This window comes from Tiliqua scincoides, chromosome 2 (assembly GCF_035046505.1).
Source record: "Tiliqua scincoides isolate rTilSci1 chromosome 2, rTilSci1.hap2, whole genome shotgun sequence".
In the NCBI taxonomy this organism is placed as follows: Eukaryota; Metazoa; Chordata; class Lepidosauria; order Squamata; family Scincidae; genus Tiliqua; species Tiliqua scincoides.
Genome location: NC_089822.1, coordinates 240,079,670 through 240,093,470, shown reverse-complemented (window position 1 = coordinate 240,093,470; position 13,801 = coordinate 240,079,670). Strand labels below are relative to the sequence as shown.

Here is a 13,801-nt window from a genome sequence, read left to right as displayed (position 1 = left end):
CTAGGCTGCCTTTGTCCATATAATCCTACCTGTCAGGTCATCTGAGGGGGGCCATCTACCACTAGTAGAGGTGGGGGGGGTGGTAGCTAGTAATAGGGCCTTCACGGTGGTGGCACCCCTGTTTATGGAATTTCCTTCCCCTGGAATTAAGAACAGCTCCCTCAGTGGAGACTTCTCGGCAGAGCCTCAAGACCTTCTTATTTATGAAAGCTTTTAATTGACACTGAGGGCGGATACTTTTTAATGTTTTTTTTAATTATTTTTCATTGTTGCGATTCTGGGTGTTTTTAATGTTTTAATTGTTTTCATGTTTTAATTGCTTTTAATATTGTATTGTTTTTATGTATTGATTTTATTGTTAGCTGCCTTGACCATACTTTCTCCCACCTTTCTCCCTTTGGTGTGGGAGAAAGGTGGGATAAAAATACAAATAAATAAATAAATTTGCAGAAGCATGATATTTGGCTCAGTTATGCTTTTAGTGAATTTCAGAAGCAGCACTTATTAGAAATGTTACTAATGTTACTAATTAGCACTAATTAGGATGCTAGTAGGCAATTATGGTATGCAAAAGTTCTCATATGTAATTAACAATCCAATCCTAATGGGCTTCAGTTTCAAGTCTAGAATTGGCATTAGGCAAAACTTTATCCTGATGGCCCAATTGGGGGTGATCGTAGTTTGTTTGGCCTGGCCTGGGACACGAGAGTCTCCTCCCAAGGGGGAGGGGGCTAGGGCTGGCAGCTACGGCGGGCCTTTTAAAAGGCGCTAGACCCAGTCCTCTTCCTCCTTTGCACGTGGGGACCGTGGGAAGACCCACCCACCCGCCCTAGATGCATTCTGAGTTTAACTGGTCACCATTTGGGGCCGGGTAGGAATTTTTTGCTGCCTGCCAAGATTGGCCAAAGGGCAGGCAGTTTTTTCACCTACCCCAGACTGTCATGGGCCAGTGGGTTGCCCCCCCCTTTCCAGCTGCCATTGGTCACTTTAAGAGGGCAGGCGGGCTAGCAGGCATGAACGGCACTTTGGGCATGCACCTTCAGCCGGCATAGGCAGGGCGGAACCCAATTTCAGTCCTCAGGGGCTCGGCAGCACGAGGACGTAGACAGGGCCCTGGCCGGGACTGCGGGGCACACCTCAGGGGCTCAGCGGCTCGAGGTGGTGCAGCCCACGGTCCGACTGCCTTCCCCTTAAGGGACAGACATGGAAGAGATGCACCGCCCAGCGACGGGGTGCAACTTGGAGTCGGGTGCATGCCCGCCTGGGGGGCAGAGGTGTTCTGGTACTACCCAGAGGTCCCGCCTCTGCACCACAGGGGGCTTTCGCTGCCTCGGATGCTGCAGGTCTCAGCCTCCTCTTCTGCTGTAACTGCTAAATAAAGTGGCCCTTTCTCCCATACCTGTTGTCTCGAGTGTTCATTGGACAGTGCGGAAACAAAAATCCTACATTATTTGTCTCTCATGCCAAATTGGGCTCTGAAGTTGTGCCCAGTGTTACCTTCATCACCCACCTTTTGTTAATTCTTCTCCCCCCCCCCCCACTCTCATTTGTTGGAATAGGAGCACTTGAGGAACCCTGGAACTGCAGGGAAGGTGGCCTTTCAGTATGTTCTTCACCAAGGTGGGAGGCTCCGGATCACACTATTCACTTCTAATGACTTGAACTGCAAAATGTCACCCTAGGAAGTTTCCTGGATTCATAGATCACCAGACTGGTTGCACTGAAGTGTTAGGAGGCAATGCAGTCCAAGTAATTCGAAGGGTTCTTGAGCAGTGTGATGTACATGTAATTGCAGTTAAACTAAACATGCAATTAATGGGCCCCTTCAACTGTAGGGTATACAGTTATACTCTTTTTTTGTATCTTCTACCTGAAATCAGGTTTTGTAAGCCGCCAACACCAGGGCAATCCTAAGAAGTAGGAAATGGCATGCTGGGGCAGCTTCCAGGAGAGGCTGAGGTGTAGGGTAGGGGTTAAATGGAAGGCCAGTACTGCCAGGCCTGCTGCCAATTATAGATCTATTAATCAAAATAACAAAAGTGTCAGACCCTGTGCCTGGTTGAAACCAGGCATGATGAATGCCTGATCTACTAAATCTCCATCTCAGAGCAAAGGGACATGGAATGTGGAGATATATTTTGCAGATTGCCACCTTATTCAAACCAGAGGGCAAATCTTGCTTCCTCTTGGCACTTCTGTGGTGGGCCAACAAAGGAAGCATCCCATTCTATTTGGGGAGAAAGCGAGCAAACTGGCAGCAGGAAGACTTGGTGGTGATGTCACAGGAGATTATAACAGGAGATTAAAGGGCCATAAAACAGGTATTCTTTTATGCTTTCAAGTGAGTGCCTCGGTGAGCTGCTTCCCAGGTTTAAACCCGCTGGCATGTCTCAGTGCCTTGTAACTTTAATTGGATGTTGCAATTGACAAAGCTCTGTGTGTTCTGCAGCGTCTGAACTCTGGCTTGGCATTCTGGCTTCCTGAGAATCTCTGCTTTCATTAGTAAAGCTAATTTTGAGGTAGGCTTGAAAAGGTATCTGCTGTATTTGGCATGCGCTTATCTGACCAAATTGGGGGAACAGAACTGTGAATTCTTATTTGAGAGGGAGTGATGCCTAGCATCCTGAAGACTGCAATTGTGACACCATCATACACCCTTCCAAAAAAAACACAAATAAAAACCTCTGGATTCCACCAGTTTGGACAATTATTGGCCAGTCTTTAATATCCCCTTCATGGGTAAGGTGACTGAGCAAGTGGTGGAAACCCAAACAAGATGGATTATCTGGACCCCTTTCAAACTGGTTCAAGCAAGGCTTTGTCTTGGTCATCCTGCTGGATGATCTATGCCAAGGACTAGACGGGAAGAGTGCAGGTGTGCCCTGTTGGACCTCTCAGTGGCTTTCAAAACCATTGATCCTGGTGTCCTTTGGGGTCGGTTGGCTGCATTGGGGCTGGGGGCCACTGCTTTGCAACGGTTCCACCCTTTTTTTGGCTGATAGGTCCCAGGCAGTGATGCTAAGGTGTGCCTGTTCAGCACCTTGGCCTATACAGTATGGGGTGCAACAGGGCTCTATTCTGTCCCCCTTGCTTTTCAACATTAGGGATCTCTAAACTTTTAGACCAGAGGGCCACATCAGATATCTGGCATGGTGTTGAGGGCTGTAAAAATAAATAAATTTTAAATATAAAATTTGAATAAATACATTAGAAAGCCTAAGACCTTCAGAAAGCCCACAAATATCACTTCTGGTTTTTCCGGAAAACTGGAAGTGATGTTTTTAGGCCTTTAGAAGGTATTCTGAGGGGAGGTGCATGGCCTCCCTAGCCCTCAGAACACCCTCCAGACACAACTGGAGCACAGCTCTGGTCACATTCGGTTGAGTGGGCCAGAGGCTTGCAGGGAACGAGAGGATTGCCGGAGGCTGGATAGAAGCTTGCCACGGGCCGCATCTGGCCCCTGGGCCGGGGTTTGGAGACCCCTGATGTAGATGTTGAAAAGCATGAAACCACTGGGTGAGATCATCTGGGGATTTGGAATAAGGTGTTATCGGTATGATTAGAGGAAGCCTTGCTGTATCCCATGCAGGGCGAAGTCCTTATTCAGGACTGTTAGCTCAGAAATGGAATTAAGAGATGATTTGGAAAGTGAAGGTGTTAGCAACAGATCCTGGGGCAGAGGTGCACCCCTGGAGGAGGACCTCTGAAGTCTACCATTATAGTCCTAAACACACCTGGAAATAAATTCCATTAAAATCCCTAAGACTTGCTTTTGAATAAGGTGGAATTATCTGTACTCACTATATCAGTCTGCAGATGGCGTGTACTAACTTCCCAAATGTCAGCATCATTGCCAAGGATGAGGGATGAATTGCAGTCCACTGGTGCATGTCTGCAAAACCTATACAGTACAGGTGAACATCGCTGAGCAACGGCCCACATCTGCGATGGCCGCTACTCGTCTCTGTCCCACTCCCCCCCCCAAGCCTCCAAAGTCGAGGGGAGCAGCTCCTCTTGCCACTGGTGGCATTTAGTTAAGTGACGCACAACTGTATATGCAACTTTCTCAGTGGGATTTCTGGTTAGCACTTTACTGCTGTGGGCAAACTGCCACAGATCATATCTTAAGTGTCAACAGCTGGTATTGAAATGCACTTGCTATTACTTCCCCATTGAGACAGGAACTTTCCCAATTAGACTTGTTTTGTAATGAGAATATTGCCGTTAAAGTACCAGAAATATATATGGGAACAAGGATTAGATCTTCACCTATAGAAACAAGTCCAAGGAAGTGCCAGAGACATGTATGGAATATGGCAAATGAAGCTATTTCCTTCTTTGGTTGGATTCTGAATATGTCATTGTTACTGTTGTCCTGTGTGGAAATGGCTGTAGTGGTCATAGGTGGTCATAGTTAATGAGCAAGAGGAGACTGACTAGTCCAGCTTCATCGATGTGACTTTGAGGTTCAACAGGACATTAGTTTTAGCTTATGGAAAATGAAGTCCTGAGCCATTCTTGAGGCAGCGGAGAGCATCCTTGGCCAATGAATTGATGCCAGTTGATGGCTGTGGTCTTTTCCAGTTGCATTGTCTCAACCGCCTAGTAAGATGACAGCATTTTTGGAGAGTGCGAGGATGTTGTACCACAAGATCTGCCCCTGGAACGCTCTGTCGGTACATGCCTTGTTACAAATTACTTGGCTTTAAAGCTGTAATTATAGTAATAGAGCGAACGGCTGTCTAGTAAAACCGTAAAACATTTCCATCTGCCTGCTGCAGCCCCGAAGCAAAGATGATTCCCACAGACAACAAGTGCAGCGAGGAACTTTACCACGTGCTCAGGCTAACTTGGATCAGCAGAACTCGAGGAAGGGAGGAAAGCATTCAGGATGATCCGTGGTGAGGTTGTGAGCTGGGGCTTCCAAAGACCTCCAGATAATTTAGGGACTTGGAGCTTTTAATAAATAAGTGAGGCAGGTCAGAGAACACTTTCTTGTGACAGCTGGGACAAAACTGTTCTTTTTCTTTGTGGATTTCAGTGTTTTCCAAAAGTCAGAAGTGCAGAAAGCAGTGTTAGGTGGTTTTATTCAAAATATACATTATAACTGTCAATTGTAATTTCTTTAAAAGTGTACTAGGTAAGTGATGTAGATCAGTGGTTTTCAAACTGTGAGTTGCGACCCACCAGCTCAAGAGGCACTGTCCTTGCCCCTTTAAGGGGTGGGAACAGATGAATGATGGCGATGTGATCCCCAGGATTGTGCCACCACTAGGGACACGGGCATTTTTTAACCTTATCTGTGTTCCTGCGGCTTCCCTGGGGTGCAGGAAGCCCCATGGAGTCCTCTGCAGACCTCCACGTGGCTTGCAAAAAGAGAAAAAGCTATTATGACCTACTTCCAGTTTCACGATCACAACCTGGAAGTGGATTGCGATTACTTTTTACAAGCTGTGGGGAGCCCTGAGGGCTCTGTAAGGCTCCCCACACCCGAGGGAGGCTGACTGGGATGCAGGTAAGGTTAAAAAAAAAAAAAAAACTATCGCGGGCAGCAGCACAACCCTGGTGATCAGTCACCACCATTCCTTGCCCCCATAAAGTCTTAGAGTGATTCTCAAACTCCAGGAGAGTTTGAGAACCACTGATATAGATAGTATAGTGTCAGCAGGTTCAGCCGCAGTCATTACCCATGCACCCCCCATAAAATAATAAATAAAAAAAATCAAATTATCATTTTTGTAAGATTTTAGGTTTTTTTGTTTTTTTACAAAATTGAGAGGTGCAGAAAGTGGTGTTATGTGCTTTTATTTCGATATCCCTGTTTTCCCCCACACGGAAGGAAAACTCAGAACCAGCTCTGCTTCTTATTTCCTCTTTTGAGAAACTTCATCATGCTGAGAAATCCAGATTGTTTTTTGAAGGTGTTGGGAGAGGATAATGGCACAGGTGGTATAAGTCTGGTGAGGGGAACTTATTTATTAAAAGCTTATGAGAGCGTAAAACACCATATTGGAGCATTTTTCAGGTTTTGGAGGGATCAAGTGTGACATTCAGATGGGCTTTGAATCTTCACACCTGTCCCTTTTTCAGAGATGTAGCCATGTTTCACAGAGAGTCCTGGAGCACCTTGAAGGCAAAGAAACGGATATAATCAGCTTTTCTGATCTAGAGTCCACACCATCAGATGCACTTCTCCAGTTCAATTGTCCGGCAACTTCTGCAGACATCAGTTTGTTGGCCTTCAAGGCGGCCCAAGATTCATTGTTTTCGCTTTAGAAATTGATAAACTGTCCCTCCAACAGACCCACAAGAAAGTTAGGCCAGGATTCTAGCTGAAATGCTAGGTGAAGCAACCCCATGATGTGGAAAGGGCTTGGGGCCAAATATACACTTTACACAAAATGTGTCATTAAAGCTGTTGTTCGTGTGTGTGCTGGGAAATATAATAGTAATAAAACAGTACTTATAAACGGCTTTTCAGCAACAACAAAAAAAGTTCATCAAATGGTTTACAGAGAAAATCAACTAACTAAATAACAGCCCAGTCTTATCTGGTGTGCTCCCTGGGGCATTTGGTGGGCTGCTGTGAGATACAAGAAGCTGGACTAGATGGGCCTATGGCCTGATCCAGTGGGGCTGTTCTTATGTTCTTAAACTACAATTCCCAGGAGGCCTTGCAGGTCTCTTGTTATCTGGTGTGCTCCCTGGGGCATTTGGTGGGCCGCTGTGAGATGCAGGAAGCTGGACTAGATGGGCCTATGGCCTGATCCAGTGGGGCTGTTCTTATGTTCTTAAACTACAATTCCCAGGAGGCCTTGCAGGTCTCTTGTTATCTGGTGTGCTCCCTGGGGCATTTGGTGGGCTGCTGTGAGATACAGGAAGCTGGACTAGATGGGCCTATGGCCTGATCCAGTGGGGCTGTTCTTATGTTCTTAAACTACAATTCCCAGGAGGCCTTGCAGGTCTCTTGTTATCTGGTGTGCTCCCTGGGGCATTTGGTGGGCCGCTGTGAGATGCAGGAAGCTGGACTAGATGGGCCTATGGCCTGATCCAGTGGGGCTGTTCTTATGTGCTTTCCAGCACCCAGGGCTGCAGCAGCACCAAAATGGCTACCACTGCATCCCATGGTGCTGGGAAGCAGTGTGGGTTCTACTCGGGGTAAGAGAGCTTACGCTTCCTTAGCCCGTGTAATCCCAGGAGCTCCCGATGGGTCTGCTCTGATCTACAATCACTATTGAGTGGTTTCAGATTCGAGGAACTCGGCACGTATTGAGGAGACCTGTGCTGCCATCTCCACCCCCCTCCTGCCCCGCTTCCTGCAGGTGTGCCTTACAGCATGTTTGCAACACTGCATGCCAGCACAGGGCCAGCATTTGGATCAGACCTGAAGTCTCTTGCCCTCTCTCCTTTGGTTAGAAAGGGCTGCATCCTTCAGACTATAAGGTTAGAGCTTCACTGGGGACACTGGGTGTTGAGTTTGAGAACATCATTGTTTGCACACTGAGGTTTTTATGGGGTGTGTTGTGTAACTTGGCCACGGACCCTTTGGCTACCTGTGCTGATATTGTCACATTAATGCAGAAAAGCCAGCTTTTTAAAGAGCCGTGGTACATCAGTATAGTGACCGCAGGCACAGACTGTTGTTAGATCTGCTGTTTGGACTTGTTGGAGAGGTGCGTCGTCAGGAAGGCTGAAAGGGATAAGGATCAATCGGCCGTGTCCTCCAAACAGGCTGTCCCCGCTGTGATGTGGAAGGAATGTTGAGATTCTACACGTGGCTGCAAATGGAAAAGCAGTGTCTGCCAGCTCTAAGTGGATCCAGCCTGGAAGTGCCTGGGGTTCATGCCCATTACTGGGGGTCGGACCAAGGAAAATGTTCCACGTATCTTGGAGCTCACCAGCTAAGGTTTAGATGCAGCTTTCTCACATGGCATGCAATAACCTTTGCTCTTTCTTCTGTTCCTTCAGGTTGTTTGCAGGTGTGGTCCCTCGAATGTCAGCCATTAGTCTCGGAGGCTTCATCTTCCTGGGGACGTATGACAAGATACGCAGCTTGCTTTTGTGAGTTGGCGCTGGGACTTCCAACCAACGGCTGCTTTTGACCTCAGAAGAAAACGCACATTCACAGAGATATCCATTTGCCTTCCCCCAAGATATATTTCCCCTCCTCACCAGCCTCCTGCGGCTCAGCAGCTGTTTAACAGCCTACACTCTATTCTCACTGTTTTTATTAAGAAAAAAAAAGGGAGGGGGAATTCAGTTTCCAAATGTAAAATTTCCCTGTATGGAAACTCCTGTTCTAGCAGTAAGCTTGCTGGAAGGCATGGGCAAAGAAAGGCAATTTGGGGGGACAAATGGCTCGTTTTATAGGCTCCAGCCTTGTGCCTGAAAGAAATTATTATTAGAACTCATTTAGGGAGAATGATGTGTGAATGAGAAGAATATGGCCGGAGCAGCCTGACTGAGTAAAAGGGATCCTTCCTTCTCTTTGGTGACACCTGAATTGTCTTGAGGATGACTGCACCATTTATGTAACTGCCAGCCTGCTATACTCCACAGAACAGGCGGAAGAAGGGTGTATGTGCTGCAGAGGCAAATAGGCCATTTGTTTCTTGTTTGAAGCCCATTTGGAAAGTTTAGACCACTGTTCATACCTGCAGGTGCATAGCAAGCATTCTTGCTTGGATAAGCAAGGCTGCCTTTTTTAATTAGACTCAGATTTCTCCAGTAAAAGTACAATGTTGTATTATTTTACTGTCTAACAATGTAGCCTATGAAAAACCAAACAAAGCCCTGGTCTTTTTCGTTTCGCTTTTTTTTCCCGCTCCTTGCCTCTAAAGCAGTGTAGAATAGCAGAACTCTAGAAAGAGGAAAGTGGAGGACAAACGAAGAGTGGCAAAGTGAAAGATGATTTGTCTCCTTGATGATTAAGGATGCAGTTCACAATCCCTTTATTCTAGGGTAGTAGTGGGTATGGAATCAGTGACTCATGTGCTTGTACTTTATGCACAAGATCCTGGGTTGGGTTTCTGATTTTTGAATCCTGCTCCTTAAGCTGCTGTCAGGGCTTTGAGGAGTTTCAAAAGTATATATTTAATTATTTGGTGTATTGGTTATTTGCCCTTCATTGTAGCATAAGCTTCCAGAACAGAGCACAATCAAGTGATAAAATCAATCAATCAATTACAGAAACACCAAAGAAGCAGATCTCACTAATATCTCATATTCTCCCCTCTCCCAGAAGATGTTTTGCTTATAGCCAAAGGTCACAGTCTCAACATGGTAACTGCACTTTAGCTCAGTTGAAATCAATAGACTTGAATGGGTTTGTGTTGACCTGTGATGCAAGTCTATTGTTACCAATTTTATTTGCCCAGCAGACAGACTGCATGGGCTTCAGGGAACACTGACTAAGGGTTAATCTTTGAATGGCAGCAGTAGTACCAAAGGGTGGGCAGAAGGCACCATTGGGAGCCTCTCAACATAATGTGAAACGGATGGCATGAGGTATGTGACTGTTACTGGTGGAGGAAAAGGCATACTACCAGATCCTTTGGCTAGTTAAGTCATTGTTATTAGAGGGGAGAGATGGTAGAGAATTCCATAGGGAGAACATGTCCTTGTCATCCTAAACTTTACATAACAATGACATATGCGGAGCTGTGGGAATCCAAATGGCATAGCAAGCTAGAATTTTTTTTCATTTTAAAAAATCTGAATCTAGACAAAACCCAGTGATATTATAAATGGACCTTTATTAAAAGACACGTCAATGCCATTTGTTAGACACCTCCAATATTTTTTTACAATGTACAGCTCAATGTACAACATTGTACCAAAATTTTCTAATAAATAAATAACTTTGTACACAAAAGTAATACTTCCTCTTTCACATTGCCTCTCAGAAGCAGCAGATTCACATATTTAGTGGAAGTAACATTTAAACAGTTAACCTTATTCAAAAATACAATATTTTTTTTTTAAATGTTAAACCTGGCAAATGTGCTTTAGTGATACCTCTTTCTGTTTCTGTGCCTGTCCCATCCACCAAATGTTTAAGTAGTTTACCTCTTCTTGGAAAGCATCTCGCTTCCTTTATCCTCAAGGGAATTATATACACTCTGTTTTGCTTTGTTCTTCCTGTTGGCTACTCCTTCTTTCAAAAGTCACTGAAGAGCTACAAGTTGGCACTTCACATAATTAGCCGTAGACCACAAAGTGCAAATGTATCTGCTGTTAGAAAGCAACAGGCAGGTAGCTGGCTAAGTTATGCACTGCTTCCTAAAGGTCAGCTTTTGCTAAAAAGTTGATGGCAAAAACTTTTCTTGAGCTTGGTTTCTGTACATTTTTCTCCACACCCCTGGGTTGAAGGGCCTTGCTTGACCAACCCACACCTCCAGTGATTTGGGGGGGGGGGGGTAGTGGAGCCTTTCTTAATGGAAGTGCAACATGATCAGCGGTTTACAGGTTCTAAACCAGCACTAAGGGGAGAGGGAGTAACTTACCAGTTTTCTTATTAGAGATGAGGCCTCTCTCACAAAAACTACAGGATTATCTATCAGTAGTAAACCATAACCATATGACTGTTCGCTGTGCAACTGCAGTGGGAGCTACTGACAAGGGACGGAACGTGCCTTGCCCGTGAGGGGTAAATTTGGGTTAATCTGGCCTTGTAATGCCTACTCAGTGTGGCTATTTTCTAATATGGAAAAACTTTTCAGAAGAAAACTGATGTAATGACCTGCTCAACACCTCACTTAAAACAACAAACTGATCCAAGGAGGCACCAAAGCCAACCAAAAAGCTTCCATTAGCTTTCAGAGCTAGCTTAGGCCTACTCTTGTGTTCTATCCCTGAAGCTCTGGGTTTCTTACACTGGGGCCCTGAAGACATTTCTACTACTCCTAGTACTTACATGAATTCATACTACAGGTGGAGCCTGTTTATCTGCAGATTTTACATCTGCAGATCTGGCTCAACGCAGGTCCCCTGGACTCATGTTGAGCCAGACATAGCTCCACCTGAACCCTCTGCAGGGAACTAGAACTCTGTTCTGGGAGCCTCCAGAGGGCTTTCTGAATAGCAACTGCAGGGGAATAGTGATGGAAGCGAAATGTACATTTTGCTCTTGCTTCCTGGACACAGCTGGATGTACACTGGACGCACCTTTGGCCTGATTCATCAAGACTTTTCCTCTGTTCTTCCCTTATAAAATGTAGGGAGCTTTCTTAACATCAGCAAGAATAATGAATCAAGAAGCTGGATTCTAAGCCAGAATTGCCAGAGACAGACAAGACAGACCAAGCAAAAACAAAAAACAAAAAAACTAGACAGTTTCATGTGCAAAAGGAATTTCCAGTGTCAGATGCCTGCATAAGAAACTTGATAGGTATTAGCAACTGGTTTGGATCTCTCCCTCAACAATGTGAAAGATGCCTGATCACAAATGTCACAAAGGACAATAGAAAGAGGGTTGATCTTCGACAAAGTTTCAGAGCAAAGGCCAGTCCACAAATCAGTACCCCTCTTGTTCCTTTTGCCTGTTTTTGAAGCATGCATCAATGTTTAATGTCATTCTTCTGGGATGCACACAGATCATCACTGGCGTAATAACCAGTTAACGTTTAAATACAAGTTGTGACCCTGCACCTGTTTGCATCTAACAATTTGTAAAGGTCACATGGATTGAGGTGTGCACCCCACTGCGCACAAACTGGACGTTTGAGCACTGTAATGACAAAGCAATTGTGAGCACTGGTGCTGCCCCACCCCCCTTTCTGATGCAAGCCTGACCGAAAGCTGAATGAAAGCTTCCCATGCATATCTTTCTAATAATGTTCATGCATGTTCAACGCGGCTTCATTTCAGGGACTGTTTCCTTCAGATAGTCCTCGGCTTTTATGCACCCCTGCCAAGCAATGTTGACCAAACAATCTCAGCTTATAAGTGCAACATGTTTGAGGGGGTATTTGAACTAGCAACTGCAGAAAAACTCCACCCACAAGTTCTGCTCTGTGAAAAGTGTCTGGGCCTGTCCTTGGGAGCGCCTCCTAAGGCACCAGATGGATTACTCTTTGGGGGGAGGGGGGGAAAAACAGCAACCTTATAGGGAGAAAACGATGTGGTTATTGACACTAATTCCAATTAGTTCAACCATGCACCAAGGAATAAAATAACCTCTGTTATTTTATATGAGTTATATAGATTTATATTTTTTTATATATATATGAAAACTCTTATGTACAAATTTGTTATCAAATACTATTTTTCACTTTACACAATAACCATTTGCATTTCTGTGCTTTTTTTTTTTTTTTGCAAGCCAACATGTGAGCCACTGAATACTTCTCAGGGAAGGTGTAGAACTATGTACAAGTGGGCCATGCTTGAACAGGACTTGGTTCCCTCCGTGCAAGCTTGGTTATACCTCATTTTGTTTTTCCTTTGCGAGGCTGTCAGTTCAAACTGTGAGGTAGAAGGAGCCTTGATCATTCTGTGCATGTCAATAGGTCATATGTTCTGTTTGATTCGCACATAGAAAGTTTCCTCAGTCTACTGTGAACCTCAATGGCTTAACTTGTGAAGGGAGTCGCCTGACCTTGGTAAGTGTCCATTGGAGAGAAGCATTTGTTTGGCTTCCATGTCTGGTAAAGTCTGTGGTATGTCAGCAGTTCCTTTTAGGTGCTTCAATGAGCCTTCAGGAGGAAGTAGAATGCTGTAAGGCTCAGAAGAGTTTGCTAAATGTGGTGAGATACCTATGAGGAAACACACAGAAGTTTAGGGATGAATGTTACCAAAACAAAGAATACACTTCCATCAGCTTTCTTTTCCTAGGGCTAAATAAAACCTTTATGGCTCTAACCCAGCTTTGACGGATTTTAAAGGAGGTGAGACACATTCATAAAGGATAGTTCTACCAATGGCTATTAGTCACAATGGTTGTATGACATTTTCACATCTAGAGAGTGTATGCTGTTGAATACTAGCTGCTGGGATGGGGGGGCAAAGAAAGGAAGCACCTTTGTCTTCCTGCCCCACTTGTGGACTTTGATAGCCACTTGGCCACTGCTGGGAGCAGTGTGCTAGCCTAGATGGACCTTAAGGGTGCCCGTGTTACATTTCAATGATAAATATAACTCAAGACTAGTTTTAGACATGCCTGGTGCCAGAGACTGGATGGGCCCCAGAAACCTGTCCCAGAGCCATCACGTGACCAAACACAGAGTCAGTGTTTCCATCATGTGTTCCATTTACTACGAAAGAACAGAGTTCCTTGCTGATGGGGTGGGATCTCCAGGCAGGGACAATCTCTTGCTTAGAACCCTGGAGAGCCACTGCCAGCCAGCCAGCCAGCCAATATGGAATTCAGTGGGCCAACGGTCTGCATCAGATCAGAGGCAGCACACAGTTGGCTCTAGGCCTTATCTGGGCACCCCAAAGTCCTGTGACAGTGCAATGAGACCGGGAATTCAGAGTTTCTTCTTCCTGCTCCATCAGTGCTACCTCTGCTGCTACCCCTGTACACCCCACCAGTGTTAGGCCTTAGGCAAAATTCCACGATACGCCTCCCAGAGCTAAAGCTGATCCTGGTTTCCGCATGGTATTTCCCAAATCTTTTCTTGTGAGAAATGTACTGTGTACTTTCTCATACCACTTCTCTGCAAGCCTTGAGGTCACAAACTATACATAAGAAAGCAACTCCATGGGGACTGCTTGCACAGGCAGCAGTGTGGACCAAGGTGACTGGCCCTTGAGTGCCCATGTCCGTCTTGCAAAACTTTTCCGCAGCACAGCCTGAAAT

The 13,801-nt window shown here is 45.4% G+C and overlaps 2 protein-coding genes across 5 annotated transcripts in view; one reads left to right on the top strand and one right to left on the bottom strand.

Annotated features, from left to right (window-relative positions):
- Positions 1 to 10,137, top strand: part of SLC25A26 (solute carrier family 25 member 26) — a 132,058-nt gene extending 121,921 nt beyond the window's left edge. For all 4 annotated transcript variants that reach the window (XM_066617271.1, XM_066617269.1, XM_066617270.1 and 1 more), the window contains one exon: positions 7,969 to 10,137. In XM_066617271.1, the coding sequence (XP_066473368.1) occupies positions 7,969 to 8,065 (97 nt within the window). In that variant the 3' untranslated portion in view covers positions 8,066 to 10,137. The remainder of the gene's footprint in view (positions 1 to 7,968) is intronic.
- The window catches only part of LRIG1 (leucine rich repeats and immunoglobulin like domains 1), a 150,733-nt gene continuing 146,667 nt past the window's right edge, over positions 9,736 to 13,801 (bottom strand). Inside the window, exon 19 of the mRNA XM_066617267.1 lies at positions 9,736 to 12,755. Within this exon, the coding sequence (XP_066473364.1) occupies positions 12,565 to 12,755 (191 nt within the window). The 3' untranslated portion in view covers positions 9,736 to 12,564. The remainder of the gene's footprint in view (positions 12,756 to 13,801) is intronic.